At 41.4% G+C, this 27,925-nt stretch overlaps 1 protein-coding gene across 3 annotated transcripts in view; it reads left to right on the top strand.

Annotated features, from left to right (window-relative positions):
* Window positions 1-27,925, top strand: part of lsamp (limbic system associated membrane protein) — a 434,254-nt gene that overhangs the window by 393,412 nt on the left and 12,917 nt on the right. For 2 of the 3 annotated variants that reach the window (XM_070970756.1, XM_070970757.1), the window contains 3 exons: window positions 784-909; window positions 22,820-22,951; window positions 24,053-24,173. In XM_070970756.1, the coding sequence (XP_070826857.1) occupies window positions 784-909; window positions 22,820-22,951; window positions 24,053-24,173 (379 nt within the window). The remainder of the gene's footprint in view (window positions 1-783; window positions 910-22,819; window positions 22,952-24,052; window positions 24,174-27,925) is intronic. The other variant, XM_070970755.1, reaches the window with a different exon arrangement.

Here is a 27,925-nt window from a genome sequence, read left to right as displayed (position 1 = left end):
GATGTATGCCCTCTATATCCTCCATGATTGATTGCACCTTAGCTGCTGACTCGTTTTAAAACCAAATGTACGTTCTTAATTCATCTGAGTTGTCGCCAGAGTACAGGTTCCTCCCTCGCTCTCTCTAGGCAGGAGTAGATGGTGATCGCGAGGCAGGATGATCATTAACCAATGTGTTGAGATGAAATAACTCCATGTTACTTTGAACATCAGTGTCACACACAAACAGATAGAAAGGATCCACATTTCACCTTTAAATTTCAGCCTACTTTTCTGAAAGTATGTGTCTGATCCCAGATTCAGTGCCAAGTGTCTGGTGGGTCCCGGTATGACAAGAGAGGCAATCTGTTTTCATGAGCTCAGGTCCCGGGGCAGGAGATTAAATTGCTTATTTGGATCCTGGGTTGAGAAAGTTTACTGTAAGTACCTCTGAGGGCTATAGCAGTTGGAAAATAGGTTCTCCAAAGCTTATCTAAAGTATTCCTTTCAATGAGACGATCAAGGTCAGCTTGTGTTTGCATTTAACCTCTGTTTATTGCCAATAGTATCTATGAAGAGATGGCAAGGGGTGTTATGGGAGCAACGCAGCTGGCATGGTAGACCTTTCATAATTCTGTTGAGTGGAAATATCTTTTCCAAAAGGATAAACAAAACACTGTAGTTATATACACTGTAGAAGTTATATTGATCTTGATCTGTGTGAGATAAAACATGATTTGCTCTTCATACTCAGAAATAATACCACTCTCATGAATCTTGATGTCATTTCTCTTGTGTCTCCAGTTCCAGCCAACATCTACAAGGTGACAGAGGACATCGTAGTGAATGAGGGCAGTAACGTGACACTCAGCTGTTTGGCAAGTGGCAGGCCGGACCCTGCAATCACCTGGCGGCTGCTCAACCCCTCAGGTAAGAATCATCCAATCAGCACTGATTATCATTTGTGTCAGTCTCGATGTCTGGCCAATGGCGTGCCAGATTTCATCATCGTCTGAATTTCACTGGATTGTTTTAAGCAATTACAAGAAGCTAAATCTCTCTTATTAGTTATTATTATCAGAGTATTAGCTCTGGTGCTAGCTCTGTGTTTTTTACAATTTGACATAAATATCACACCACTTTTTCACGCACTGCAACAATAAGCAGAAATCACTCTTTACAGGGGTGGCAGGATATCCACTCATGATGAACATGGAAGTGAAGGATTCTGATTTGTTTCTTCAGTATCAAAGTAGCTCTGTGATTGTTGCCTGCACAGTGACAACAGGAACTGCTAGCAGCCAGCAACATGAATTTCCAAAACACAGATATATACATGAAATAAAAATCCAGTCGAAGGTAGTAACATTCAGTCGTGTCAAAACACAGCCACTTGTAGAAATGCGATGACTCCATATCACAATCCACCTCCACTGGTACCTATAATCCTGTGGGGTCGCCTACACATGCTGTTGTCAAACTTCATACAGAAAGCAGTCGTTATGGAGCGCTCAAGGACAATGGTTTTGAAGTACATGATAAATGCTTAGCTGAGTGGATGAGGCTTCAGCTTGCCAAATTTTGACATAATAGTAAGAATTTTGCAAATGTATCCAGACAAATGGTTGCACTTGTAGATTTGCAAAGTAGACTTGGCCTTGGCCAGCTCATCGAGTGTCCTACTCGTCACCGCATATTCTGATATTGAAACCTGGGGCTCTATTTTCGACTCCGCCACTGGCAGTAGTATTTTCGTGCAGCGCAGGCAGGCGCACAGTGCACTTGAGGTGAGCCACACAGGTGCACCAGGATGGGCGTTGCGGCACAGTAGGGGGAGGTGTCGGCATAATGAGCCGGCGCATTTGGATTTTCGTCCATTTCGGTCTGCGCCGGCGGCGCAAAAGTGCGCTGAATGCTCGCCACCCCAGACCTGGTCAACTCTGTATGCCAGCGGCGTACCGCCAGGCAAGTGGATTTTTGTAAACCAGCGGAGTCATGCACTCACGTCACCAACACCTCACAGTCAGGTTTCCACAGTGTCTGACATGTCACTGTGATCAATAATTCGCAACAGCCGCAGTTCAATGCAGCTGTCTGAGTCAGCGGCATACAGCCAGACCTAAATTTCTATATTTTGATCAGTATCTCATCTGACCACATTGCAAGCGCGTTCGGCACGCGTAATGGTCACTCACCCTGACCCTGAACCAATCGGTTAACGTCGCTGTGCCAACAGAAACAGCCGTGGCATCCTACAGAGCATATATACTGCATCTATCTCACAGCACTCGAGAGACAGAGAGAGACGCTATTACCCATGTCATTTCATTCCAAATACAAATGTTATCATTGTAATGCTTAACGTTATTTACAAAGATGGAGTACATCATTGCTTTGAGGAGGATGAGGAGGATTTACCATCTAAGGACCTCATATTTAGACATCAGAATCAGAATCAGAAATTCTTTATTTATCCCCGAGGGGAAATTGTTTTTGTTGCAGTGCTCCTTACAAGAACAGAATTAGAATAAAATTAGAAAAGAAAGAAAAGTGAGAGAACTATATACATAAAAAGCAAATATAAAAACAAAATATTTATATTGAGAATATATATATATATATAAACAAAATATACCACAAAATATAGAACAGAATATAGAACTATATATATATACTGAGAAAAAATAAACAGTATATACAAACGGGTGTGCAAAGTAATACAAACGGATGTCATGAGACCTGAGTGACGTCAGTCTCCTCCTGGGAGAAGTTTGGGAGTTGGACACTTTCCTGTGCATTCTCAGTCATCCTCGAAACTTGCCATGCTCCTCTCCAGCGGCGTTCTTAAAGGTGAGGCGAGGAGCTGCTGTGATTGGTTAAAATTCGACTCGGCTGTGTCAAACCCACTCCACGCCTTCTCCCCTCCCTCTTTCCAAGTTGCGCCGCTGGGTGGGACTGAGATGAGAAGAGGAGATGCGCCGGCGGCGCAGTGCACGAAAATACCAAAGTCTGCGCTGCCACGCCCCATCAGCGCAGCGGACCTGACTTTGCGCCGTGCCTGCACCGCGCTGGCAGCGGAGTCAGAAATAGAGCCCCTGGTGGTGTGTGCAACTTGACAGTGGATGGGAAACTGACAAGCTGTAATAGGGGCCATCTCTAAGGTGCATGCAAATTGGCCAAGAGAACTGTAAACATTTTTGTCAAAACTGTTTTTTTTCACAGACCCTTCAAATGTCTTATCATCTGGACCTCCTCCCACAGCATGCATCTCCTTTAAGAAAAAAATGCATTCATGTGCTTGTTTTTATTGGGGGTTCTCTTTTTTGTTATAGACCCTTCAGACCAACTTTAAATTAATGTGTGCCTCCTCCCATTATATACAATTCTTCATCATTATATCACGATATGACCAAGTGCAATTTTGACCTGTATTTCCCCACTGTTAAACTTCTTCCACAAATCATGCTTTATTTTTGGTTGAATTTCAGTACATGGTTTAAGTCTTGTTATTTTGTATTTTGTGGGCAAATATGAGTATAAATGCAGTGGAAAACACAGAAAATGAACTCCCCATGTAGGTCCTGCTCTCCTCCAGCAAAATGTGAATACAGATAAAAATACTAATATTTTTGTGAAATAAACACTCACAGAAAGAGTTACTAGCCTTGCATTAGTACGCATGTGTTTATTTAACCATGAAGAGTCTCTTCGAAAGTAGGTTCTCATGTATTATAGCCATGTTGATGTTTGCACATGCTGTCAAAGTGTGCATATGTTGTGGGTTGGTTCATCTCTCCATATATTTGCATTCAGATAGTGCCAATACTGTTGCTTTGGGATTTAATCCAATTTCAGGGGGAAGAATGATGTCTCCCACTGCCGATTAGCTTGTAGTGTGATGGATGGAGATGCTCTAGTTGACAACATCTCAGTTTGAACAGTCTTGTGCTGATTGAAAGCCATTCTATTTATGTGTCTTTATAAATGACTATGTCATTTTGTCAGCTCTCCAGACATGTTTCATCAGAGCTGAACAGCGTCGATGGGTGTATTTGCCTCTTTTGTCTGTTTGCATTAAAGGAGAGCGATATGTTCAGACAAAGCCTGGGAGCCATATAGATCAGACTAGCTGCTTTACAGAGCTGAAAGTCTTCATTTTATTCCTGCAAAAGTCAAGTGAAGCCCTCAAAGTTAGATAGGCAGCAAAGTTACTGTAGGTGAAGCTTCTTTGTAAGTTTAATGCTCCAATGAAATGGATGGACACCTGGATATAGAGGGAAGGAAATAGCAATAGCCAGTAGTAGATTTTTAAAGCTGCCATGGACTGGGCTTTAGTAACTACTCCTCTACAAGTTCTGTACAATTTCTTCTTCTTCTTCCTCTTCTTCTTCCCATTTTTTATGTTTTGTTGACGAAGTAGTAGGCAGACCATCTTTGACAAGTTTTTGTTTTTTACTGAAACAGTGTGACAGAAGGAAAATCCCGTCAGCATCATGGCAGGAACGGAACCTGTAAGTCTACACAGGCACATGTGACTTCAGAGATGGGGGTCCCACACCAAAGTCTGGCTCTGTTATTTCGTTGTTGTTCTGCGGGTGTCTTTCCCCCAGAATCCATAAGTCTAACCCACTTCGAGAGCGTGTGGGGGACTGCTGAGAGAGATAATGATGTCTGGCAGCATGTGGTGCTTCACGCCCTCGCCTGCCTAGGTGGTAACGCCGCTTCGCTCTGCTAGCGAGGCTCCCAACTATTTGCTGGGACTTCAGATGTTTCTTGAGTCATAAAATGCCAGTCCATGTCAGCACTCAAGTCTTTTATCCAGAGCTGAGTCAAGACTCAATCCTGCAGTATGAGGATCAAGCTCAAGTCTCCATAGAAAAATTGGCTATTTTCACAAATTCACTGCTGATGAACCAGATTTTTTATATATATAGTTATAAGGGTATAAAGCAACCACTATTGACATTACTTTCTTAGCTTCTTGCATCTCACTCACATAAAACAACAATAAACTTGATTTACTGCTCAGCAGAGTCATCAATCTAGGTAGATAAACAAAAAACAGAAATTAAGATGACCAATGAATAAGTATTGCATCTTTTGACAAATAATTCGAGCTACCTTGTGTCTTAAAACAGACTCAAATTAGCAGCTGGCTACCATTTGCCACTTGAAGCAAATTGAAAAAAAAAACAAAACACTTGACTATTAAAGTCAAACACATTGTGAATCACAGTTCAAACAGAGTTAATGAAAATCCACTCATTCAGAACATCTAAGCATCCAGAAGAGCAGTGCCATAAGGTCAAGGCTAGCTGTAATGGCTAATACTGATAGCAGGTGCTCACTCTGATTAGGTTAGATTAGATTGACAAAACAAAATTCATCAAGAGTATTTACAATGTCAAATTTGTAACTAGACTGCGACTCAGGCATGAGTCACAGACTCGAGTGCCAAAATCTGGCAGAAGCTCATCCTTGCATAACCACATGCATATTCATATTCAGCCTGGCAACTTTGTGGACATGTTGCAGTGCACCAATGTGTGAAAATTCAATGGAACTCATACACTCCAGTGACTACATGATTCACTCTGAGTTAACCCTGACCGCTACCTGTCCTTAGTTCAAACCTAATTCTAACCTAATGCCAAAGACTTAACCATGAGAACCTGCCAAAATCACTTTATTTAGCAAGTGTCCACACTCGAGTTGTCAGGAGCTCAAACTCATTCTCACAAGACAGCACACAGATACAAACACACTCATACAGAAAATCTTCTATTATATCTTCTTCAAGCTATGTGAGACAGCAGTCCTCCAGATAAAAAAGTGAAACGTGAAAATCAAAGTGAAAACAACTCAGGGCTGGTTTAAAATACTTCAGGCAGTATCATCCAGTGGGTCCAACCAAGGGATCAAGCCCCTCCAAAGGGTCACAAGATAACTCTGAGAGGTCACGATATGATCAATGGGGGGAAAGAAGAAAGTACAGGTCTGATCTGTTGTCAGTTTTTGGACTCTTTCCAATGTTATTGTGAATTATTGATTACATTTACCCCTGTGCACCTCAACATTTATTGAAATGAAACAATGTGAGAAGTTTAGAGGGGAAATGTCTCTTTTGTGGAACTGTTCACAACTTAGACATCATTGACATCTTAAATATATGTCAAAGAGCCACAACCAGGAAGAGATCACAGGGCAAAGAGACAGGAAAGCACCAGCTTAATCTTTAACAATGTGTTTTACTATACACATACTATGTATGTATAGACTGTCTTTTACTGTCAAAAATGTAATGGTAATGGTAAAAAGTAAATGGAAATAATCAAGTAAAGTACCTCAAAATGATGCTTGAGTAAATGTAATTAGTTATTATCCACCAGTGGCCTTAATGAGAGCCACCCAGAGATGTTGCTCTGTCAGACAGATGATACACTATGGGCTCTATTTTCAATTCTGCCACCGGCGCGGCGCAGGCTGAGCACCCCGCACAGTCTTATTTTCATGCAGCGCAGGCAGGCGCACGGCGCACTTGAATATTTTGGTAAACCGAGGCGCACAGAGGTGTGCCAGGATGGGCGTTGCGGCACAGTAGGGGGAGGTGTCGGCATAATCAGCCACCGGATTTGGATTTTCGTTCCATTTCGGTCTGCCCCGGCGGCACAAAAGTGCGCTGAAAACTCGCCACCCCAGACCTGGTCAACTCTGTGCACCAGCGGCACACCGCCACTGCACTCACATCACCAACACCTCACAGTCAGGTTTCCACAGTGTCTGGCATTTCACTGCGATCAATTATTAGCAACAGCCACGATTCAATGCAGCTGTCTGAGTCAGCACATACAATCAGACCTAAATTTGTATATTTTGATCCGTATCTCATCTGACCACATCGCAAGCGCGTTCGGCACGTGTAATGGTCACTCACCCTGACCGAATGTACACAGGTGAAACAGGGATGAGAACTAATCAGTTAAGGTCGCCTTGCCAACCAGAAACAGCCGTGACATCCTACAGAGCATATATACTGCATCTATCTCAGAGCACTCGAGAGACAGAGAGAGACAGACGCATGGAAAAAACGTAAGTGATGATGTTGTCCGCTGTTACCCACGTCATTTCATTCCAAATACAACTGTAATCATAGTAATGCTTAACGTTATCTACAAAGATGGAGTACATCATTGCTTTGAGGAGGATGAGGAGGAGGAGGCCGAGGATTTACCATCTAAGGACCTCATATTTAAACATATTTAGACGTCAGTCTCCTCCTGGGAGAAGTTTGGGCGTCGGACACTTTCCTGTGCGGTCTGAGTCATCCTCGAAACTTGCCATGCGCCTCTCCAGCGGCGTTTTTAAAGGTGAGGCGAGGAGCTGCTGTGATTGGTGAAAATTTGACTCGGCTGTGTCAAACCCACTCCACGCCTTCTCCCCTCCCTCTTTCCGAGTTGCGCCGCTGGGTGGGACTGAGATGAGAAGGAGGAGGAGATGCGCCGGCAGCACAGTGCACGAAAATACCAAAGTCTGCGCTGCCACACCCCATCGGCAAAGTGGGCCTGACTTTACGCCGCGCTGGCGGTGGAATCGAAAATAGAGCCCTTGGTGTTTTCCACTGGATAGCTTCATTATACTGTAAGTGCACTGTTTTCAGGTGTTTCATGAGAAATGATGTAAAGAAAAATAATCTGCGTGACCTAGACAGAAGAACAAACTCAACAAAGCCATGTTGACACCTAATGCATTTACAAAAGAGCTCCGTCCACCAATCAAACAGCTCCTGCTGTCTATAACTTGCAAACGTGCCAGCCTTTTGTTGTCTGTGCTGTTGTTACTGTTGGAACACCCCACCTCCTCTTTGTTGTGGTTGCTCAGATTAAATGTTCTTTTCTTACAAATCACTAAAATAAGCTCCTTAAAAAAAAGCACAGTGCCCAGCTCCCATCTGTCTATGTGACTGTTAACTGTTAAGAAGACCAGGCCAGAATGTTGCAGGAAGAAAATGAAGTGAATATGGCCTAATAATAACATATTAGTTTGATGATTTACCTTGTCAGCATTTAGAGCTGCTATGATTAGTTGATTCATCAATTGTCTGTAAGCAGAAATTTAAATTGGAGCTCTTTTGAGTATTGATGATTTCTGAATTTTGTGTAGTTTTTTAAGAACAAATGCCAAAATTGTCTGCTTCCAGCTTCTGGCTCTCTTAGTCTTCCAGAAAAATATTCTGAATATACTGGGGGTTTTGGACAGACAGATCACTTAAAGAAGGCGGCTCTAGGAAACTATGATGGGCATTTTTATACCATTTTCTGACATTGTATGAACCAAACAATGAATCAGATAATGAGAAAACAATTAACCGATTAATAGATAATGAAAAGAATCATTAGTTGCAGCCACAGATTTAAGCACACCAGCAAGTTTATATAACCACAGTGTTTGCAAGCCCACTGAAATACATATACTAACATACAGACGTAAACCCAAGCAGGTGATGCCATTGTTTAATCTTATGTTCAAATGTTTTTAGGCTCAACAAGCACTTCATGCCAAAGGAGAGGCTAAAGGAGCCGGCAAAGAAATGTTTTAAGTCAAACTGACAACACCGTAAAAACTCCAGACGCAGCAAACCAAACTGAGTATAACAAGCCAAAGTCATCAAACTGCAGACTGTAACAAGCCAGCTCTGGAATATGCCTGTTGTAAAGTTTTGCCTGTTAAACTTCTTTTCTCAGGGGTTCAGTAAAACCTGAAGCAATCTTATACAATTCATATAACCTTAGTGACAAATGATGCCTCCAACGCTGGCGTGGAGCATTTTCGTCCAGCTGTCTAAATTGGTATTCCATCCGAGGATTTGTTTATGAGATAGTTAATAGCAGGGACTCTCATGGTGTCCGCGGTGATTACGTCTGTCATTTGTTCCTACGGGGCCATCCAGGCTGAAACTGCTCTTTCTCTGCACAATCTTATTTCTCTGTTATTGTTGCCTCTCTCACTCAGTTATCACGAAGCTAATTAGATTATAACTGACGTGTTAGGTTTCTTAATGACAAAACGGCCTGCCAGATAGACTGAGAGATAAATAGAAAGAGCATTTTCAGCGCTGGGGATATGGGTATAGATAGACTCCATCAAAGAAAGGCCTACTGTTTGTGTTTGTCAATGAGAGGAGAAGGCAGGCACGTTATTGCTTGCACATCACTGAGCTACATTTGTAATTAAGGGATTGTGGGACTGAATTGAATGAATTTTCCCGAGGTCTCATAATGCATTGCTAGAGCAGGTCTGAGGCAGAGATTTCTGGACCTGCTGTATCGAGACTGTGCTGAGCCATCAGATGAAATGAGGAACACTGTGGCTTGGTAAATATTACAACCCTTTGAGCATGATCCAAGATGACAATGAGGCAGTAGATGCTTCATTATGAGTAAGGATGTGGACTTTTGTGGGCAGAGCAAACAAGGTGCTCATTAAAGTGCTACATGCACCAGTTCACCCAAAGGGATTTATGTGTTGCTTGGCTTACACTGCCAAAGCAGATAACAAGCAAAGTGTAACAATTACCACAATCACAAATACTAGCCTTAATGGAACTGTGCATAATCATTAACCCTTTCTTTCATGAAGGCTTTGTGAGACAGCATCAGTCATTTCAGTGAGTGCGCCAAAACAATGTGTCCAAAGCCGTCCAGCTGCAGGAATTATGACAGGAGTGAAAAAAAGAAACCAGCTGATGTTCTTATAGAGCGACAAAGCCTCCACAGGGTGGAGGTCGATGTGGATCGGCCAAAATAACGCGCCCATTCCCCAAACTTAGTTTTTACCAAGTGATGTCATTGTCACCACAGAGACAACGGTCCCTTAACCTTAACAAAATAGTGATTTTACTCCAAACCACGATGTTTTCCTCACCTTTGAAATTGCTTTGGAACACAGACAAATGCTGTCATCCTGCCAATAGAGCCATCATATCTTGTTTTTAAGTGCAGTTCCAACCCAGGTCAAAAAGTAGTCCACTGTAGTGTATTAGAAATATAATTTAAGTATAGAAGAGTCATTACAAGTTCACTTTTACTTTTTGTGCTTAATCCAAAGTATGTTTGACATGTACTTTTAAAAGGTGTACTTCTAAATGGATGTCATTAAGTTCTAATTAAATTCTGCTATAATATAATATAATATAATATAATATAATATAATATAATATAATATAATATAATATATATATAAAAAGTCTTTTTTTCTTTATTGTAAGTGCATTATAAATTGTACTGAAGTGTATTTAAGAAAAAGGGTACTAAATTACAAATACTTTTAATAGTAATAAGGTATACTTATGTTTAAGAATACTTATTTTCAAGTCCCTTGTAGTACACAGTGAGCATCCTTAATTAAAGTGTTCTTTAATTTCACTTCATTTTAAGTATATTTATGTTTATTTCCAACACATTGGTGATATGATACGGTTGCACTGCAAGCGTTTTTTGAATGTTCACAAATCCTGATTTTCACTTGGTGCACTTCAAGTATACTCAAGTACTATTCTAGTGGTATTAAACGACTACTTGAATACACGTAAGTATATTTGAAGGAGACAAAAAGGAAAAAAAAGTGTACTTAGTATATTCTTCAAAATGTTCTAAACATTTTTTACCAGGGAATTATTCGTATTTTGTCCTTTAATTTCAAAGAGCTGTTGTTTTTTTGCAGTGTTATCTAAGCCTAATAGTCTGCTAACTCACCTCCCTGTCTTTGATGAGATATTTTTTGTATGAATCAATAAGCATTAATGGCTTTTCCCTTGATTCACCTCATCACTGTGTTTCCCCAGGAGAAAAAGTGTTGTTTTATGCTTCCTCTTCACTGCCTGCATAAAATTTGAGTGTGAAAATATTGACTGATATGAGCTCCAATCAGTTCACAATGATAACAAGCTCAAAGACAACAGAACTAACTAAACAAACACACCCGTCATATGTCTCATTACCTGGGTGTCTCATTAAATAGGTTCCTTTGACCAAGGTCACCAAAGCCAGGAAGGGAAACTTTGAAGATCTGAAGCAGACACGATGTGTAATATTGTCCACAGAAGCAGCGGGGCATCTGTTTGACCTGTCTGAGACGGTGGGCTTTCTGTAGGTAGCACACCATCTTGTAGTGCCTGTACTTTTTGTTAGATCCCTTTCTGTTCAACCTCTGTGTGGGCGCTACTGTGAATATTGACTGAATAACTCATTGCTTGGACTTGTGAGGTGGATGATCAATAGAGCATGGAGGGACGGGGAGGAGAGCAGAGGTGAAGGGATATCCAGTGGGATGGGGAGATGGAAGGAAGATTAAAGAGAGGGGTGGGGAGAAGTACAGAGTGTGTGTGTCTGCGTGTGTTTGTGTGTGTGTGAGAGAGAGAGAGAGAGCATAAATACACACGTGTTGCAGTTGTGTGTGTAATAGCTCCACTGTCTGTGTGACATGCATGTGCTGAGACCTGCCAGCATGCTGGTGTTGATCTGTTTAGCTGGCTGGTTCCCAGCTTGAGTCCACCCTTGTTTTCTTTTTAACTCTCCCAGAATAGTTGCTAGAGGTGGTAGAGTGGAGCTCCTGGGTGGTGGGAGGCCAGGAGAATGGCAGCACCCTGTCGGGCACGATAAGGGGGGAAATGGAGCCCATGGCCAAGCAAGGAATCCTTCACTGACTCTCAGACCACCGAAATAGAGGTCAGACAAGTATGAAAAATACACTCCCTCCGGCTGTCTCTGGTGGTCCATGACACAAGGAGGACTCACACAGAGCTGGAAAGAGGAGAAACTGATGGAAGTTATGCTATCCTCAGGGGAGTCGGGTAGGGAAAGAAAGAAAGAAAGAAAGAAAGAAAGAAAGAAAGAAAGAAAGAAAGAAAGAAAGAAAGAAAGAAAGAAAGAAAGAAAGAAAGAAAGAAGATGAGGGACACAGGCAGGGGATGGAGAGGGACAGGACAGAACAGAACAGTGTATTAGTATGCAAACGGCCAGTTTCATTAGATGGGCAATCATTCTTATCATTAGTTATAGTAACTCCAGTAGTTAATTAATGTTCAATTATGCATTTGAGATCTTCTCACCTCTCTGGTGTAATAGAGTTTGTCAGTCATTTAGCACTCCAGGGAGGACAACCACAGTGAACCTCAGACCCACTCAAGCAAAGACACGCACATCTGGACATCTGAGGAGCGTGCAGTGAAAGTAGTGAGATACTGGTGATTGAAATTCAAGTCATAAAGAAGCCTTGCCTTATTTACAATGCTGCACCCTTGCGGCTGAGGGGATGAATGGCTGTGAGTAGTGTCTTGTAACCAAAATATCTATGGTTTAAGTTCCTCAATACCAATTACCTGTCTATCAGCAGCCATGTTTACTGTCACAGTGTCCTTGGGCAATACAATGAACCCTTTAAGGTGTTCTGGATAATAGCCTCAGCTAACTGTAAATGGTAAGCTATGAATCTACCACAACAGTTTCATTGCAACAAAGACATCTGTCCAAATGAATTGATTTGGACCACAGCCCATGCTCCTACGCTATATGATCCGGCTGAATATTGAAGTCATAACCCTTTTATAACAGTGCTTGGCAAGGCAGCCTTTTAGAGGTTTGATGCTGAGTGCCCTTGACATCCCTCCTACGCCGGCCTCGGCTGTGTCGGCCACACTCCAAGACCGGGCTCAGGAAAGTCTCCCCAGGACTGTCACCTTGTCTGGAAAGCTCTCTCCCTCTTCCTCCATGCAACTCGTTGTCTATCCGTCTTCAGCTGTCACTCTGTCTTCCTCTCCCTCATTTTCACTCTCATTGTCTCCTCCTCTTTCCATCATCCTCCCATCTCTTCCTTCAGCAGAGTATGACAGTCACTTCAATTGTCCTTTCTGCACCTCATCTCACTGTCTGGGGAGAGACATGCTGCTAGAGAGCACAGCACAACACACATGCACACACAAATATCTCTGGCTCTCATGGGGAGTGGAGCCGGCAAGAGTGGAGATACATAGGTGCCTCAGTAGCATAACTCCCATGTAGTAGGAGTGGGTGAGCAGATTAGGCAGGAGACACACACATGCACACACACACATCAGTGTGTGCCAAGCTGTCAGTGACAGAGAGTAGCTGACAAGCCTGCTGATTGTGGGAGTGAAGTGTAAGATGGTGACAGGTTCTTGTCAGAGCAACCCAGGTCAAACCTCCCGCTCCATGTCTCCAGCTGTGTGCATATATATGTGTGTGTGCATGGATGTGTGTGTGTGCGTGCGTGCGTGCGTGCATGTGCGTTCAATCAGTTCAACATCAGCCCATTGGGAAGCAAGAGAAGACAGCTGCTTATCTGTCTCTCAGCAGGTCTCAGATCTGCTGACTGTCACTGTTCACTTGTTTGTTTACAATCAGCACCATCAGCAGCTGGTCTGAAATCAGTCTGCTGTCACACAGAGCACAGAACATCATGAGCACAGCTTGCCCTGTGTCTGCCCAGCCTCATTAGGTGTAGTCACCGCTGGGCCGGCTGAACACTGGAACTCACACTTGTTTAAAGTCACAACTGTACAGAAACTCAGCACTTTTTTTCCGGTCCATAAGCACTTTTTCAACAGGCCTGAGTCACACAGCCCCTCAGGGAGGCAGTAGTCTGAAGGAGAAGCGAACTCGTGATTTGAAGGTTTCTGGTTTGAATCCCTGCACAAGGTGAGAAAATAGAGGCAGGGGAGGAGAATGGAAACTTGTGGTCCTCTCTCTGTTTTAGCCTCCTCACTTTGTCCTCACATGCCCTTGAGCAAGCTCCCTGTTGATCCAGTAGAGCTGTTCAGTGGAAGGTACTGAAATAATGTGATCATACTGCTCCCAACAGGTGATAAATGAAAGGAAAAACCTAAATGAGTAGAGAAATATAACAAATGCTTTAAGGCCTTTGCAACCACCAGAACTCACCCTAAGTGCTCACCTACAGGAGTGATGCGTTAGACAGTGCTGTCTTCCACAAATGAGGGAATCTGCTGGGAAAAAGGTGTCCATCTCTCTAGTAAAAATTTTCATTCCCAGAGCATCAAATACTAAAGCTTTGTCAGGCCCCTCTGCATCTCATACAGATGCACAAGGTACCCTTCAGCATCTGTGTGAGACACTGTGCACCCATCTGTGGTAATATTAGATGCTCAGAACAAAGGTGATGTTTTAAGAACAAGAAAGTCTGCAAATGTAAGAAGTTGGAATGGATGGATAGATAGATGCACAAGGTACCCTGTGCATCTATATGAGACCCCAAGGGACATGGCAAAGCGTTGGTATTTGATGCCCTTGGAAAGAGATCAGGCTCGCAGTTATGTTCTAAAATCAGGACTGAAGGAGGACTGAAGCTGTTCCGGAGACTCCTGAAGGAACAACATCTTTCAGAGAACTGAATATGGACTATACTCACAAGAAGAGCTTTTGCATGCTCCTCCTCCAGTATTGTGTATGTAGTGTTTTATAATGGGCTTGAGCTGAAACCTGCAGTGTGAGCTGAACACATCAATGAGGACAATTTAATGAAGGGCATTTCTTGATGTAACGAGACAATATGAAATAATCATCATGTTGAGATCAATCTGGCACATAAATAGCCTTCAGATTGAGATACATGGTTTGTTACAGAAGCACTGAATGAGTCTGAATACTGATAATTATTGTCAACAATTCTCACACTGTAGTCTGTAGCTGTTTGGAAAAAAAATTGTTTTAAACAGAACACATCGCAAGAAATTATAAAACCTGCAAATAGAAGAAACATTATCGCAAACTGCTAATTACCAATAAAATTAGCTTCAGACACGGTTTGCTTATATTTTTCCAATCTGTGTGCAGACAGTGTAACCTTCCCTAATTAGGATACTGACCACTGTTTGAGGAAAGAAAATCTAATAGTTGGACAAAAAAAAGTTCAATATTTTAAGGAAGAAGTTGCAAAATTATATTCTGAATTTTTGTCTCATAAAACTTTAACTCAACTGTCAAACCATTCTCATCCTTTTGTAAAATGTAATGACTATTCTCACAGCACTGCAAATAATATCTCAACATCTTAAAACATTTTTCACAAAAGCCAAAGAGCAGTCCTAATATCTTAGCATATTATTGGATCTGAAACTGGTAAAGCTCTATAAGAGCAAGATATAGTTAAACAGTTCTACATGTGTGACATGAAGCAAAGACACGTGTCAGTTGAATAGAATAGAGGTCTTTTTGCAAGAGACGAGTGGTGTACAAGCAATTATGCAGGTGCTACATTCAGTAACTAAATAAAACTGAGAGTCATGATCGTACATGTGACAAGGGTAGAGCCTTCGCCTGCTGGCAGCACATCTCATCACATGCACACACATATGCATACACATCCTTGTAAGGTCTGTCTTCATTTGCACCTTCTGACGACATTCATCCTCCGAAGCCAAACCTCAAGCCTTACATGCAGAGACTCAACATAATTCTGAGTTTATCTCATTGTCAGCGTGAGGCTCTGACATGAGGAAGTGTGGGTGTACGAAGGATGCATGACAGAGAAAGGAAAAGGAGGCAGCGCAGATGACAAACACAAGCCCATTGAATCTATCCAGACAGTAATGAGAAGTCTTCCCACAACAATAGGCTCGATCCGTTTATCAGCCAAGTGTAAGAGAAAGCAGACAACGCAACTACCCTTCATGGGAATTCAATCACTAAACCCTATTCTGTTTTATCAACAATTAATCTCCTTTTAAAGCCTCAGACAAGCAACCAAACGTTATACAGCGCTATACAATGTGCTGCCACACAAAGAGAAACCACACCGAAGCTGCCTCAAAAAACAACAAAGGCATAAGAAGAAGAAGGAGAGAGTGGGAAAATGAGATAGAGAGAGGAATGACAGCGTTCAGAAGAACAGACTGCTGTACCGCTCCGCCGTGCGTATCATTTCTTCGGCTCAAGAAGCGGCAAATAAACAGCCGTCTTGTTTTTGGCTCAACACCTGTGTTTTTTCTGCGCCGCCAGCAGCAGTGGCAGCAAATGGCTTGTGAATAGAAGTGGAAGTTCTCCTTTTGTCCTCAGCCTGCTGAAAAGATATTGTTCATGTAGGATCTCTTTTACAAATACACATAATTGTTGCCAAGTGTAATACGACATTGGAATTCAGGCAATAAAACAGCACATTAACAGGAAGAGTCTCATGGGGATATTTTTGGTGCTTTCATTTCAAAGGAATAAAGACATTTCAGGTTGCAATGCAGTGTTTTTTTTCCTAAACAGCCAGAAGGTATAAATGTTTAAGATGCATTTTCATTGCTTTAAAATGATATATGTCATTTAAAACCAAGGCCTGACAGTGAAATCTCATGCATTGGAACTCTGAGTGCAGCACCCCTTTAAGATAGCGGTATTGAGCCCTGTCGAAGGATATTTGCATTGCATGGTGCATTTAGTTTTGGCAACACACTGTCAGTACAGTCATACATAAGCTTAAGATTAAGTTGTTTGTCATTATCTCCACCGTGAGGAATGTGTTGATGAGGATAGTTACTCAGTAATTCTGTGTTGACCCATCATTCAGATCACAGGACTCCTGATACCTGCCTCGTGGCCGTGTGACATAAAGCCAGGACCAACTGTTCAAACACAAATGCACATATGTTCAAACACAGACACACCCGTACACACAGATGAAGGTCCAGAGGGGAGGGATGGGTAATTGCACGTATACAGTCACCAGCACACATACTGTCACACTCGTGCAGACAAAAGAAAATAAATGTTGCAGGGTCTTTTATGCTCCTCAACTTCTTGCACTCCACCTGGAGTTTCTCAAATCAGCTGCTTAACATAAATTAGCATTTGCAAAATAAATGTAATGTTTCGCACTGTGGTAAAGTGATGCTGATGAATGATGCATGAGGATATGTAAATGAGCGCCATCCAGTTGCCAGCTGAAGTTGTGATTCACAGCCCTCACCCCTCCACCTCCTCCTCTGTCTCTCCTTCTCTTTCCCCTCTCTTGTCCATTTTCTTGCTTTTGGGTGGTGGGGGGCACGTGAGCATGTATGGGCCGACAGAACGTGTGTTGGTGCTCCCATCCCACTGCTATCCCTCACTCCTACAGGGTAATTGACATGGAAAACTTGTAGTTGTTCACAGAAACTTAAAGTTGCCAGTGCAATGCAAATGAGTATCCAGCAGGCATTTGTAGAAGTGTGCTTCTTCCAGGCCTCTCAGCTCTTCCCAACTCACTTACAAAAGCCTGCTGTTGCATATCCCAAAGGCCACAGGGCTTTCAACAGTATAATGTGTGGAAAAAGACAGCAATTATATGTCTCTTCAGCATGGCTAGCACAGGCTGCATGGCAAATGAGAGAATGGCAGAAAAGCAATTTGACGCGTCGAAGAAAGGGCGGGTTTAAAGAGCATTTTTAAATATCTTATATAAAATAACGTGCTGTCATTGTTCAGCCAGGACAGGCATAAACCTTTGACTTTTTCATCTAGTTCTCTAACAAATTTCATAAGTCTTCAAATGGTAATGGCTGTGGAGACAAGCTGGCAGAATTGCTTCGTTTAAGCTATCACTTCTCAGCTGTAGGCAGTTGTAATGCAACCTGTATAACTTAGTTATTCGAAGATGTTTCCTGTAATTCACAATTATTCCATGGTTTCCATTTACAGTGTCAGAGTGGAGCAGAGTGGTTCTTCCATGCATGTCCGACTCTTAGAGGTTATATCCACAGTATTTCGAGCTCCCACGTCACATGTTACCTTTCAACAGCTCATGACAGAATGCTTTCTAAAAAAAAAGAAATGGTTTCCAATCACCAAGCAGCTCAGCAAAGGTAGTTTAGTCAAAGGATTTTTGCAGGCTGGTCGTACAGTTCTCTCTGATGATCATTTATATGCAGCCCCTAAAACTGTATACTTCTTGAAAAAAATTAGAACAACCAAAAAATGGGGACAAATGATGACACTTTGCATTTTTATTACATCACAATAGCTCCAACCAAGAGATGGCACACAGTAGAGCATTTCTGTTAAAAGAAAGATGAGTTTTTCTTTTTGACAGGAGGATGCTTTATCTGCAGAAACTCCACAGTTCAATGGTCTAAAACACCTTGTGCGACCACAAGTTCCTCCAGTTAATGTTGTTTTCAGAGTAGGAAACAGATAATGTAGTTTGCTACCTATTCCTTCTTTCAATTCTATTGTTAGTATAGCTAAAGGCTACTGACACTTGTGTGCCCCCACTCCAAGTATACCAGGAGAAAAGTTGGAGAAAAAGACTACACCATGGAAATGTAATCAAAGACGTGCAGCAAAAGCACAGCTGTTTGGCAGCTGTTCAAACATTGACCTGCATTCATACAGTAGATGTACAGGTGAAAGAGGCACCATATGTGTGTGTACTTAAGTGTGAATGCGAGAAAGAGCAAAAGGAATGTAAGAAAGAGTGTTTGCTGCCAAAAAGTCTTCACTTACAGCAGTTTCCAAGTCAAGAATGTCTGTCCATCTCTCTATCCATCTATCTATCTGTTGATCTATATTTACTAGCTCAGTGATTATTTGTTCTTCATTGCAAGACTTAGTACGCTGTAGCACAGTTTCCAGCAAGTTAGCAGCTTTTGATTTCACGAGCTCTCAGTTGCTGTCAATTGTTGTGAATAAGCTTAGTCATCTTTAGCTTCATGATTCGTTCTGCGAGTTGGAAGAACATCGCTCTCTACCTCTTTTGATGTTTAAGAAATGAGAAATGGTAAAAGAGAGTTGTGTGTTTTTAATTAAAAAAAACAATGATGGCAGGTTTGCTTCATGTTGATGTAAGCTTTTGGTCTGCAGGTTTTGGATGGAACTCAAAGACGTTGTTCGAATCTCATTTGAGTGATCATCCTTTTACGTGTCACAATGAAAAGTTCTCAATCAAGACCTCCAGGATTCAGAGTTGTGAAGGAAATCGTGCGTGAAGCTAATGTTAACATTAGCTTAAGCAGCTGCAGCACAGAGCTATCGGCTGTATCATGACCGGTAGGTGTGGTTGTATGAATGGCTCTATTGGTTGGTCCACCATATTGGTATATTGGAGATCCCCAGAGGATAAACCCTACAGACATTGGTGATAACCCAACCGTTCCTCTAGTGTGACCATGACCGTGACCATGTGTTGAGTATCTTGAGTATCTTGACAAACTTTGGATGGATTGCCATAAAATGTGGCACAGATATTCATTGTGCACGTAGGATGAATCCTAATGGCTTCAGGTGATCCCCTGGTGGTGATCTTGACAATCAAAATTTTATGACCACATGCCTCAGCTGTGCTTTGTGTTTAGTGCTAATTGGGAAATTTTAGCACACTAAATTAAAATAGTATGCTTTGCACTTGCCAAACATCAGCATGTTAGCATTGTCATTATGAGCAAGTTAGCATGCTAATATCCTTCTGGAAAAATATGTGCATATAACAAAAAATGATGCTCACTTCTTTTCCTTCCTTTGCTTAATCTACTCTTTTCCCCTCTGCCACCCACTCTCCTCCTTCTTTCCAGATTAGCATAAAAATGCGATGATATAATATAGTGTAATGCCAAGATTCATGGGGCTTTTCTAATGTGCACACTTTGAATCAGTCACTGCTCTTACTGCTCCCTGAAAAACATGGAAATGTGCCTTCAACCCATTTCAAGCCTGCACACTTCTTACCCATCATAGATATAACTCCACCGCATACGGGCATGGGCATGCGAGCACATGCATGCGCACAGATAGTTTACATGCACTCTAATCAATTCCCTCTCGACAAGATTAACCAATCTGTCTTCATTACACTTCATTAAACAGATAACATGTGAAGCACACACTTCACATGCAGGAAGTGCTACTCTATTCTCCTACAGGCACGGACAAAGATGCATAAAATGTTCTATTGTAATTAATTGTTTCCTCAGACAATACATATAGTCCCATTCATCCGTCATGATTGAGTTGCTCTCCATACACAGCAGGTGACATTACTGCCAGTTAATTGCCGAGGCTTCCTCTCATCTCTAATTTAAATTCTCTTCTCTCCTCTTTGTTCTTTGATTTTTGCAGTCACCTGGTTTTCTCTCTCTCTCTTGATCCAGCACCAAACCAAAGCACTGAAGGAGAGATTGAGCTTCAATAGAATTTCCATGGCAACAGATTTTCAATCATACCTCTTCAATCACGTTACCCTGGCAGTTCGTCCAGGGAGAGCTGAATACTATGATCTGGTTTAGACTTTGATCATGATCCCGTTGATCTTTCAATCAATATGAAATAATATTGTATCAGCTGACCTCCGTCTCCATCATGCACTTGATCATTTTGTGATTTTTCTCTTTCTGTTTCAAACACTGAGACCAGACTCTCTTTCATTTTAATTTATTTTTTGTAGATATTTGGCATTTGAGCTGCATGCATGGGTAAAAGTCAGATGGATGGTTTTGGGGTGTTGTTACCTGGTGTTTTTGGGAGCTTTATGGAATGAAATGGCACAGCATTTATGTGTGTTCACCAAAGCAGAATAGCTGTTTGTTTTTTTTCAGCTAGGCTCCCATATCAGAGTCCCTGTAGTTGCCGGTTCATGTCTCAGGTCATGGCAGAGCCTGCAGGCCCTCACTCGTAGCATGAGCGTGAAGTTTGCCCACAGTTGCGACTACTGACATTTACTGTTGTTACAAACAGTGCATTTTCCTTATTCACCCCAGAGATTTGCTCTGCGCAATTTATTTCCACTTCCAAGATTCTATCACTCTTTATTTTCTTAGATCAGGGGACAAATCAGTCGAGGTTATTGTAGTTATTACATTTTGTGGGTCCTAGGAGACTTCCTCCCTTATTCAGTGGAGATAATTGTATTTTCTTGAGAAATATCCTGCCTACAAGCAGACAGTCCCCTATTAATTTATTGCTATTTTCTATACTTTAATCTTCCATCAGGTCGAAATGTATGTAGAATGGATGTTCACATCAAATGAAGAAGCTCTCCATCTTTTCATAATGTGCAAACACAGGGTATTACCACATAGAGCATTATCACATTGCTGTTGAATTAACTGCAGAGTCACACATACGTCTACCAAACAGTCAATTGATATTACAAATGAAGACATTTCACAGTCACAGTATTCACCAATGTTATTTTCAGATGTGATAAAAGATGAAGTGCAATTAACATGGCAGCACATCAAAGAATTTACCATTTCCTCCTCCTGACCCACCCATAGATTTTTAATAAGACATAGCATCTTTCCTAATGAGACGCTGAGACACTGTGTTCTTTCCATGGCTAATTAGCTGGATTGCTCATTAAACAATTAATCAGATATCTGTCTGATTGTCTCTGTGGCTTTCCTGCACTCTATTCTGATGCTTTGTCTGACATTTGCAGATATTATTCCCCTGCTAATTGAAGCTTTCAGAGAAACAAATAGTAGAAGTCTGCTTACAACTTACTGAATATTAAATGTGCTTTCAGTTGAAGAGTCATTCAGTCTGAGTTTTTCAGCATGACCTGACCGTGAACCTGAGTTACCTGTTGTGGAATATGAGTGTGGAAGCATGCTGTAGTCTGAGTTGCTGCCTTATTTATTTGGTCCTTCATCAAAAGCAAGTCTCAGTGGACTTAAATGTTTCAGTATGCTTCAACCCAAGTGTTTCATTTTGTAGTTGAGCTGCATATGAAACCCTTTCCTCCCACATGTCTCCGAACTCGGAATTTGAAGGCCTGTATCTGACAATCTTTACAGCTTCCCAAAGCCCAAGCACACCTGCTTCCCCCAGCGATTGGCCACTGGTGTGTGAAAGTGAGAAAGTAGGCAATGGTTTGAGTTTCTCACTTTTTTAATTTTGTTTTCATTTTTCCGACAATAACTTAAATGACTTTTTATTTACTGCTTGTGCAGCACCATGAATGCCTTACCATCCAAACAATTATCACGTCCCCCCCCCCTCTATGACAACAGGCTTTTTACCCCACCTTCAACTGTTCAAAGTGGTTCAAACAAATTGTTTTTGTGGTTGGACAAAATGTAAGTTTTGAGCATACTGACACCTTTAAGATTCAATAAGACCAATAAGAAGTGTGAAACCCTTAACTTGTGCTATTTTGAGGTTCTGAGTGGACCTTAATTCCTAATCAGACTGGCCATTTTGCTTTCTTTTTTTCTTTTTTAATCAAGTGCCATGTTGACGTGGGTGGAAAAATAATAGCGGTCCTCTCAGGGGAGGCAAGATTTGCTCATGTATCGTGACAACACTGACAAATAATTATTTTCGTATTTGATTTTTCAAATATTAACAAATAGTTCAAATGAAATGAAGTTTCTGTAGTAACAGTAATATTTAACTGACAAGATGTCGAACAAAACATAAAGCATCCAAAGTGTATAGACACGTGTGAACCTGCGTGCAATAAACCTCAAACTGAATATGTTCAAAGTGTACATGGCAGAGTCCATGTATACAGTGTCATCTTTCCAGTCTCTATGCTAAGCCAACCTGCTGTTATGAAGCTTCTCATCTCGACAGAAAAGCGAATAAGTGCATTTCTCAAAATGGTGAACTGTTCCATTAAAAGTTCAAAAGTTCTTCACCTGTGTTCGACTCTTCTTCAATATCATCATCCAGTGTTTTATTCTCATCTTTTATCCACTTTCTCTTCCATTTCCACTAATGTCCTGGTTTAGAGTCACTGAAAAGTAAGATTGAAAACTCTTTCTCTCCTTTCTGCCGTCCCTCTCTGTGTTTCTCTTCCCCTTGCATCCCTCAATCCCTCCTTCTGCTCTCTTTCTATCTTTCTGCAGCAGAACCGCTGGATGGAGAAGAGTACCTGGACATTATAGGTATCATGCGAAACCAAGCGGGTCGCTATGAATGCAAGGCCAGCAACGATGTCGCCACGCCTGATGTCAAATATGTCAATGTGGTTGTCAACTGTAAGTAAAGACAGACAGCAGCACTTGTTATGTTCCAAACTGAACACTCATTAATATTCTCACCACATTTCATGTCAGACATCTCAAAAGATGATACGCTCAATAGATAAAAGCACATAAAAGTCAAGTTTGGATTTAAGAGTAGACATGTAGAATCTAGCATGACAGGGAGTGAAGGTTGCATCTTGAAAGTTTTGGAGCACACTTCAGTCTCCTCAAGATGAAACCAGGTAGAAAGAGAAAGATCTCTACCTTTGATTGCGACCATCATTTCCATGGTAATTCTCACGTACCACATTGCCATTTAAGAGGCACTTAGCATTTCAAAACAAGATCACCTAATTACATCTTGTCAGGGGTCCATGTTGGATCTGATGAGTGTAATGCATATGTTGGCTGTTCAGGACTGATGAACAGCTCATGAGACATCACAAACCAACTTCTCTTTGATCTGAACAAATCACATATGGCTGTTTGCCCAAAGCACACTTTAGCCAAGTCTGAGTGCCTGAATAAAATGATAAAGATTTCTATATTAAACCTTTTCTTAGTATTTAATCCCAAATGGAAAATGGGCATTAATCCACATCAGACATATTTCTGGCCATTGGGATGTTTGTAGAAATTATTGTGTGTATATTGAATGTTGATGAATTTGAAGTTTTAGCACTGATTATTCTTTTAAGTCAAGCCCCAAGAAATCTATCTTACATTGGTTCTCTGGGCTTGAAGGTCTGAAAGTAAAATGAAATTTTACAGTACAGGGTATAACACCTAAACGAAACTTTCTATTCCTTGAGTATATCCAAGGTATTGGGTGGCTTATTTGTTTGTTTGCTTGCTTTTATCAGTGATATTGAATACAAAGCATTTGTCATCATATGGAAGGGATTTTCTCTTGTCTCAGGCTTGTATCAGTGATCCCATTCAGACATACTTGACAAAATAAAATGAATTCACCTTGAAGGAAAAGGAAAAGGAAACACATATTTCAAATTTCAAATGCTTTTATTAAAGGGGGTCACAATACTTCATGGCATGAGTGTTGGTTTGATTATTGTGGCTAGATGTCATTTATGTCAACATTGTGTGACTCTGCAGACCCTCCTACAATAAAGAAAACCCAGAGCTCAGAGACTCAGGTGGGCCGCATGGGGACACTGCAGTGTCACGCTACCGCTGTGCCCACGCCAGAGTTTGAATGGTACAGAGACGAAAAAAGGTAAAACTTGACACACTGACACTATCACTCTCCACACCAATGGCACACGTACAGAGCTGCACAGACCTGATCTTGCCTCAGAAAGACATTACAGTAAAGCTACAAATGGAGATGATGAGATGACAAAACAATCGGACATTCTTAAGTAGTTCATTGTGAACTAGGACACCAAATAACCATCATAATCTGATAGAACCACTGTCAGTCGCTAATTATAGCTCAGCACCCCAATTCAAGATGATGTTACAAGCTTAGTGCTTTTTATATGATGTAATCTAATCAATGGCTTAGAGAGTGAGCTCAAATACACAAGCTGTATACAACCAGTCAAACAAGCCATTAAATAGAGTACTAGCCATTAGCCCTCTTTATCACAAACTAGTACCGTATAGCAACTGTAAGACTGATCCACCCTCCTGCTCCGAAGCCTTTATTACTGTAATGATCTCCTGTAATGTTTCCAGGATGGAAAATATGTGAAATTACTGGAATCGACAGTCTTTGAAAAACGATATGCCTTCACAACACTTTGAAAAGCTCGGACTGTACAACAGTTTGCTGTAACATTTTATTACCAGGGCATACACTGTACTTTCCTGAAGCCTGTTTTGGTGGATTCTGTATTGAATTGTTCTGATTTGTGATGATTGATAGTTACAGCTACAGAGGTCTGCTGCTGACATGCATGTGATGGTAGGTTGCAGAAGTAAACTTGGCTTGACCTGACTTCAGGCAAGAAGCAAACTTCTTTTATGTTGCTGCCATTAAAAATATAACCAGAAGGGCACTTGGAGAGTGCCGACCCCTGCCAAGGCCAATAGTCCACTCTTCTATGATATGCCAATCTGCAAGCACAACCACTACATATGTCTTGATGTATTTCCAAAACTATTAGAATTATGTCGAAATATGGTTGCGCCTGGCTGAGGCCCGCTGTGCATGTATTATGTATTTCTAATCTGGACATTTTATACATGCATCCAATATATTTATCATATATTTGTAAAAGCGTGTCCTCTGTAATGACTGCTTCCTCTGTGAACTTTGACCAGCTCCATGCGTAGCCTACCCCAGAGGATTACTGGTAAATGTGCATGTAGATTGTGATATGGAGTCATTTTATCTCTACAACTGGCTATGTTTTGTCACGACTGAGCCTCAGTACCGTCTACTGGATTTTAAGATACATGGCGTCTATTTCACCAAGGCCAAATGACCTCTCTCACCACGTTAACGATAGTCAAAAATATTTTGAGTAGCTGCCCTAAGATTGGGATTCAAAATTTAATGGGGTCTTCTTTGCCCTATGCTACACCCTTCCACCAAATTTCATGAAAATCGGGCTCACAGCTTTTTCCTGCAGACAAACAACCCAAAAACATAACCTCGTTGGTGGAGGTAATGATGAGGCACAGTAATGAGATTCACATTGTATTTACTGAAGCATGACCATGACAGCTGTAAATAGGCTCTGTAAATAGGCTCTGCTGTTTCCTGTGCACAATTAGGGGCCAATTAATGAGGAGCATTTCTTACAATATTTATGTTAAATCATATTGAGCACTGTCCCTTATCCAAGTTTTTGATGAACACTGTCTCTGAGCTGACTTCGAACAACAAGATTAGGTGTCCAGCCTGTGATCTTTCAAAGACTGGTCCTTTTTAAACAGCCTGGGTCGGGAGCTTTCTACATACTTTCTCCTGAGTGGTTTCCTACTCATCTCCTAAATGTGGCAGCTGCTTCATCACTTTATTCTTGTGCCAGGCATGCTCCTTATCATTTTACTCTGTGGTTATAATGAATCTCTTTGATCTCTCTGTCAAATCTGCCCTCGCAGTGGTCCCATTGTCACATCCCAGTGTTAATTTGATGACATCATCTGTGTAGTTTGATAATGACTAATCACCCACTTAATCACTCACTAGGCTGTTATTCTGTTGTTAATTGAACAGTACTGTGTAAGACAGCAGTGGATTCTGTGATATTCTTTTGAGAAGAGAAAAGGGGGAACAGATTGGGCGTTCTCCTGCATGCAATTTATATACTGTAGCCACCGAAAATCTGAGTAACTCTTTTCTCATTGCACAAGTAATTCCACTGAAATGGAAATCAGGCTTCCAGCACTGTACTGTCCCCTGTGAAACTGCAAAATATGTGACCAGACGCAGATTTTCATTGGAAAGCTATCAATTTAAGTGTCATATGCATGTATCTGGGAAACACTTGAAGATGATCCAAGTGTAATAACATTCAAAGGCAACGAAAACCTCTCCGAAAAGTCTCTGCATTTCAGCACTTGTCATTTAATAACCCGAGAGCTTCCGTTCTCTGCGGCAAACTCACCACATGAGTCAGTTTGGGAGCGGAGGAAGTTGAATTGAAACAGCTAATGATAAGAAAACTGCGCATGCAGAGCGCCATGGTCTGCAATTTCACTCGTACCCAGCAGTAAAAGTTCACTGAAGATTTGGGGAGAAATACTGGAGGAGTGTCACGAGTGTTATCATGGATATGGTCTCTAAAGTAATAGGCCTATCACGCCAGTGCTTGAAAAGAAAGATTTATGGTTGTTGAAATATTTTGCATTATCTGTTGTTTCCAACCTCCATCTATCTCAGTTTTTTTGTCCCCTGGAGGATTTGGCTATAAGCCTGTTCATGGTCCCTTCTCCCTGTGCCAGTGGAAAGTGTTATTGCACTTTCTCCTTGGATGAGGATGTTAATGCACCATAATAATATAATTTATCCTTGCTTGGTTAGTTAATTTAATAGTCGCCTCCCCAGGATTCAAAGCTAATGCACTGGAGCCTGTTGTGTCTTATTTACCTGATTGTTAAGGTGGGGCCTTGGCCCTGCGCGCATTTCCCTTTTAATCGGTTTAACCTCATAAGCACATGAAAGCTGCGTTTAAGTCACAGAGAAAATATGCTCGTCACAGTTGCTGTCAAGCTTTTCATTGCATGGCAGTGCCACATTACATCTTTTAAACAATGCCTTCTTTGTTTCAGAGGTAGACAGCAGCAGTCTTCTCACTCCTAGCCGACAACTATTGATTCTGCCAGCTGAAATGACAACTTTTGCTGGCAGTTGTGATCAGCTGTAGCTTGTCAGAAAACAGCAGCCCCACGAGTTGGCAGAAAACAAAGTCTCCATCTGACTTTTGAATGTTTCCGTCTGACCCTCTTAAAGGGTTGATAAATATGGCTACATTCATGATGTTGTGCTTAAAGATTGAGGCTGATGCTGTATGTCCCAGGCCATGAATTAGTGTTAGAGGTGTTCAGCACGTATATGAATCTTTATCAACAAAAGAAAAAAAATAACAGCCTCAAACTCAAAAATCCATGCCTAGTTGTGGTTGTTAAGCTGTTAGTCATTGAACAATCACTGTTAATGGGAGGGGTTTATACTAAAAACAATTATATATAATTCTGTAATCAGTTATAGACTGTTGTTAGTACAGTCATAACCTGGACTCATCTGGACCTCGGGCACGTTTTCATTTGTCAGTAGCAGTAAAAAAACTTCACTCTTGTCTATTTTCATTCTCATTAGGTGTATCAGAGTTTGTCTCCTGCACCTCTTTTTTTTTTTTTTTAAATCAGAATAATCCATTTTTCCCAGGATTATCATGTTGGGAGTGAAAGAGTCAAAACTAATCCAATTCTGGCTGAAAGAGAAAAAACAGGGCTGTGGTTGGACCCGTACAGGTAGGATAATTCAAATCTTGACTGCTCAGGGTCATGCACACC

The sequence above is a fragment of the Chaetodon trifascialis genome, chromosome 9 (genome assembly GCF_039877785.1).
Source record: "Chaetodon trifascialis isolate fChaTrf1 chromosome 9, fChaTrf1.hap1, whole genome shotgun sequence".
NCBI classification, from domain to species: Eukaryota; Metazoa; Chordata; class Actinopteri; order Chaetodontiformes; family Chaetodontidae; genus Chaetodon; species Chaetodon trifascialis.
The sequence above is the reverse complement of the archived record's forward strand: the minus strand, read 5'-3'. Positions and strand labels throughout refer to the sequence as shown.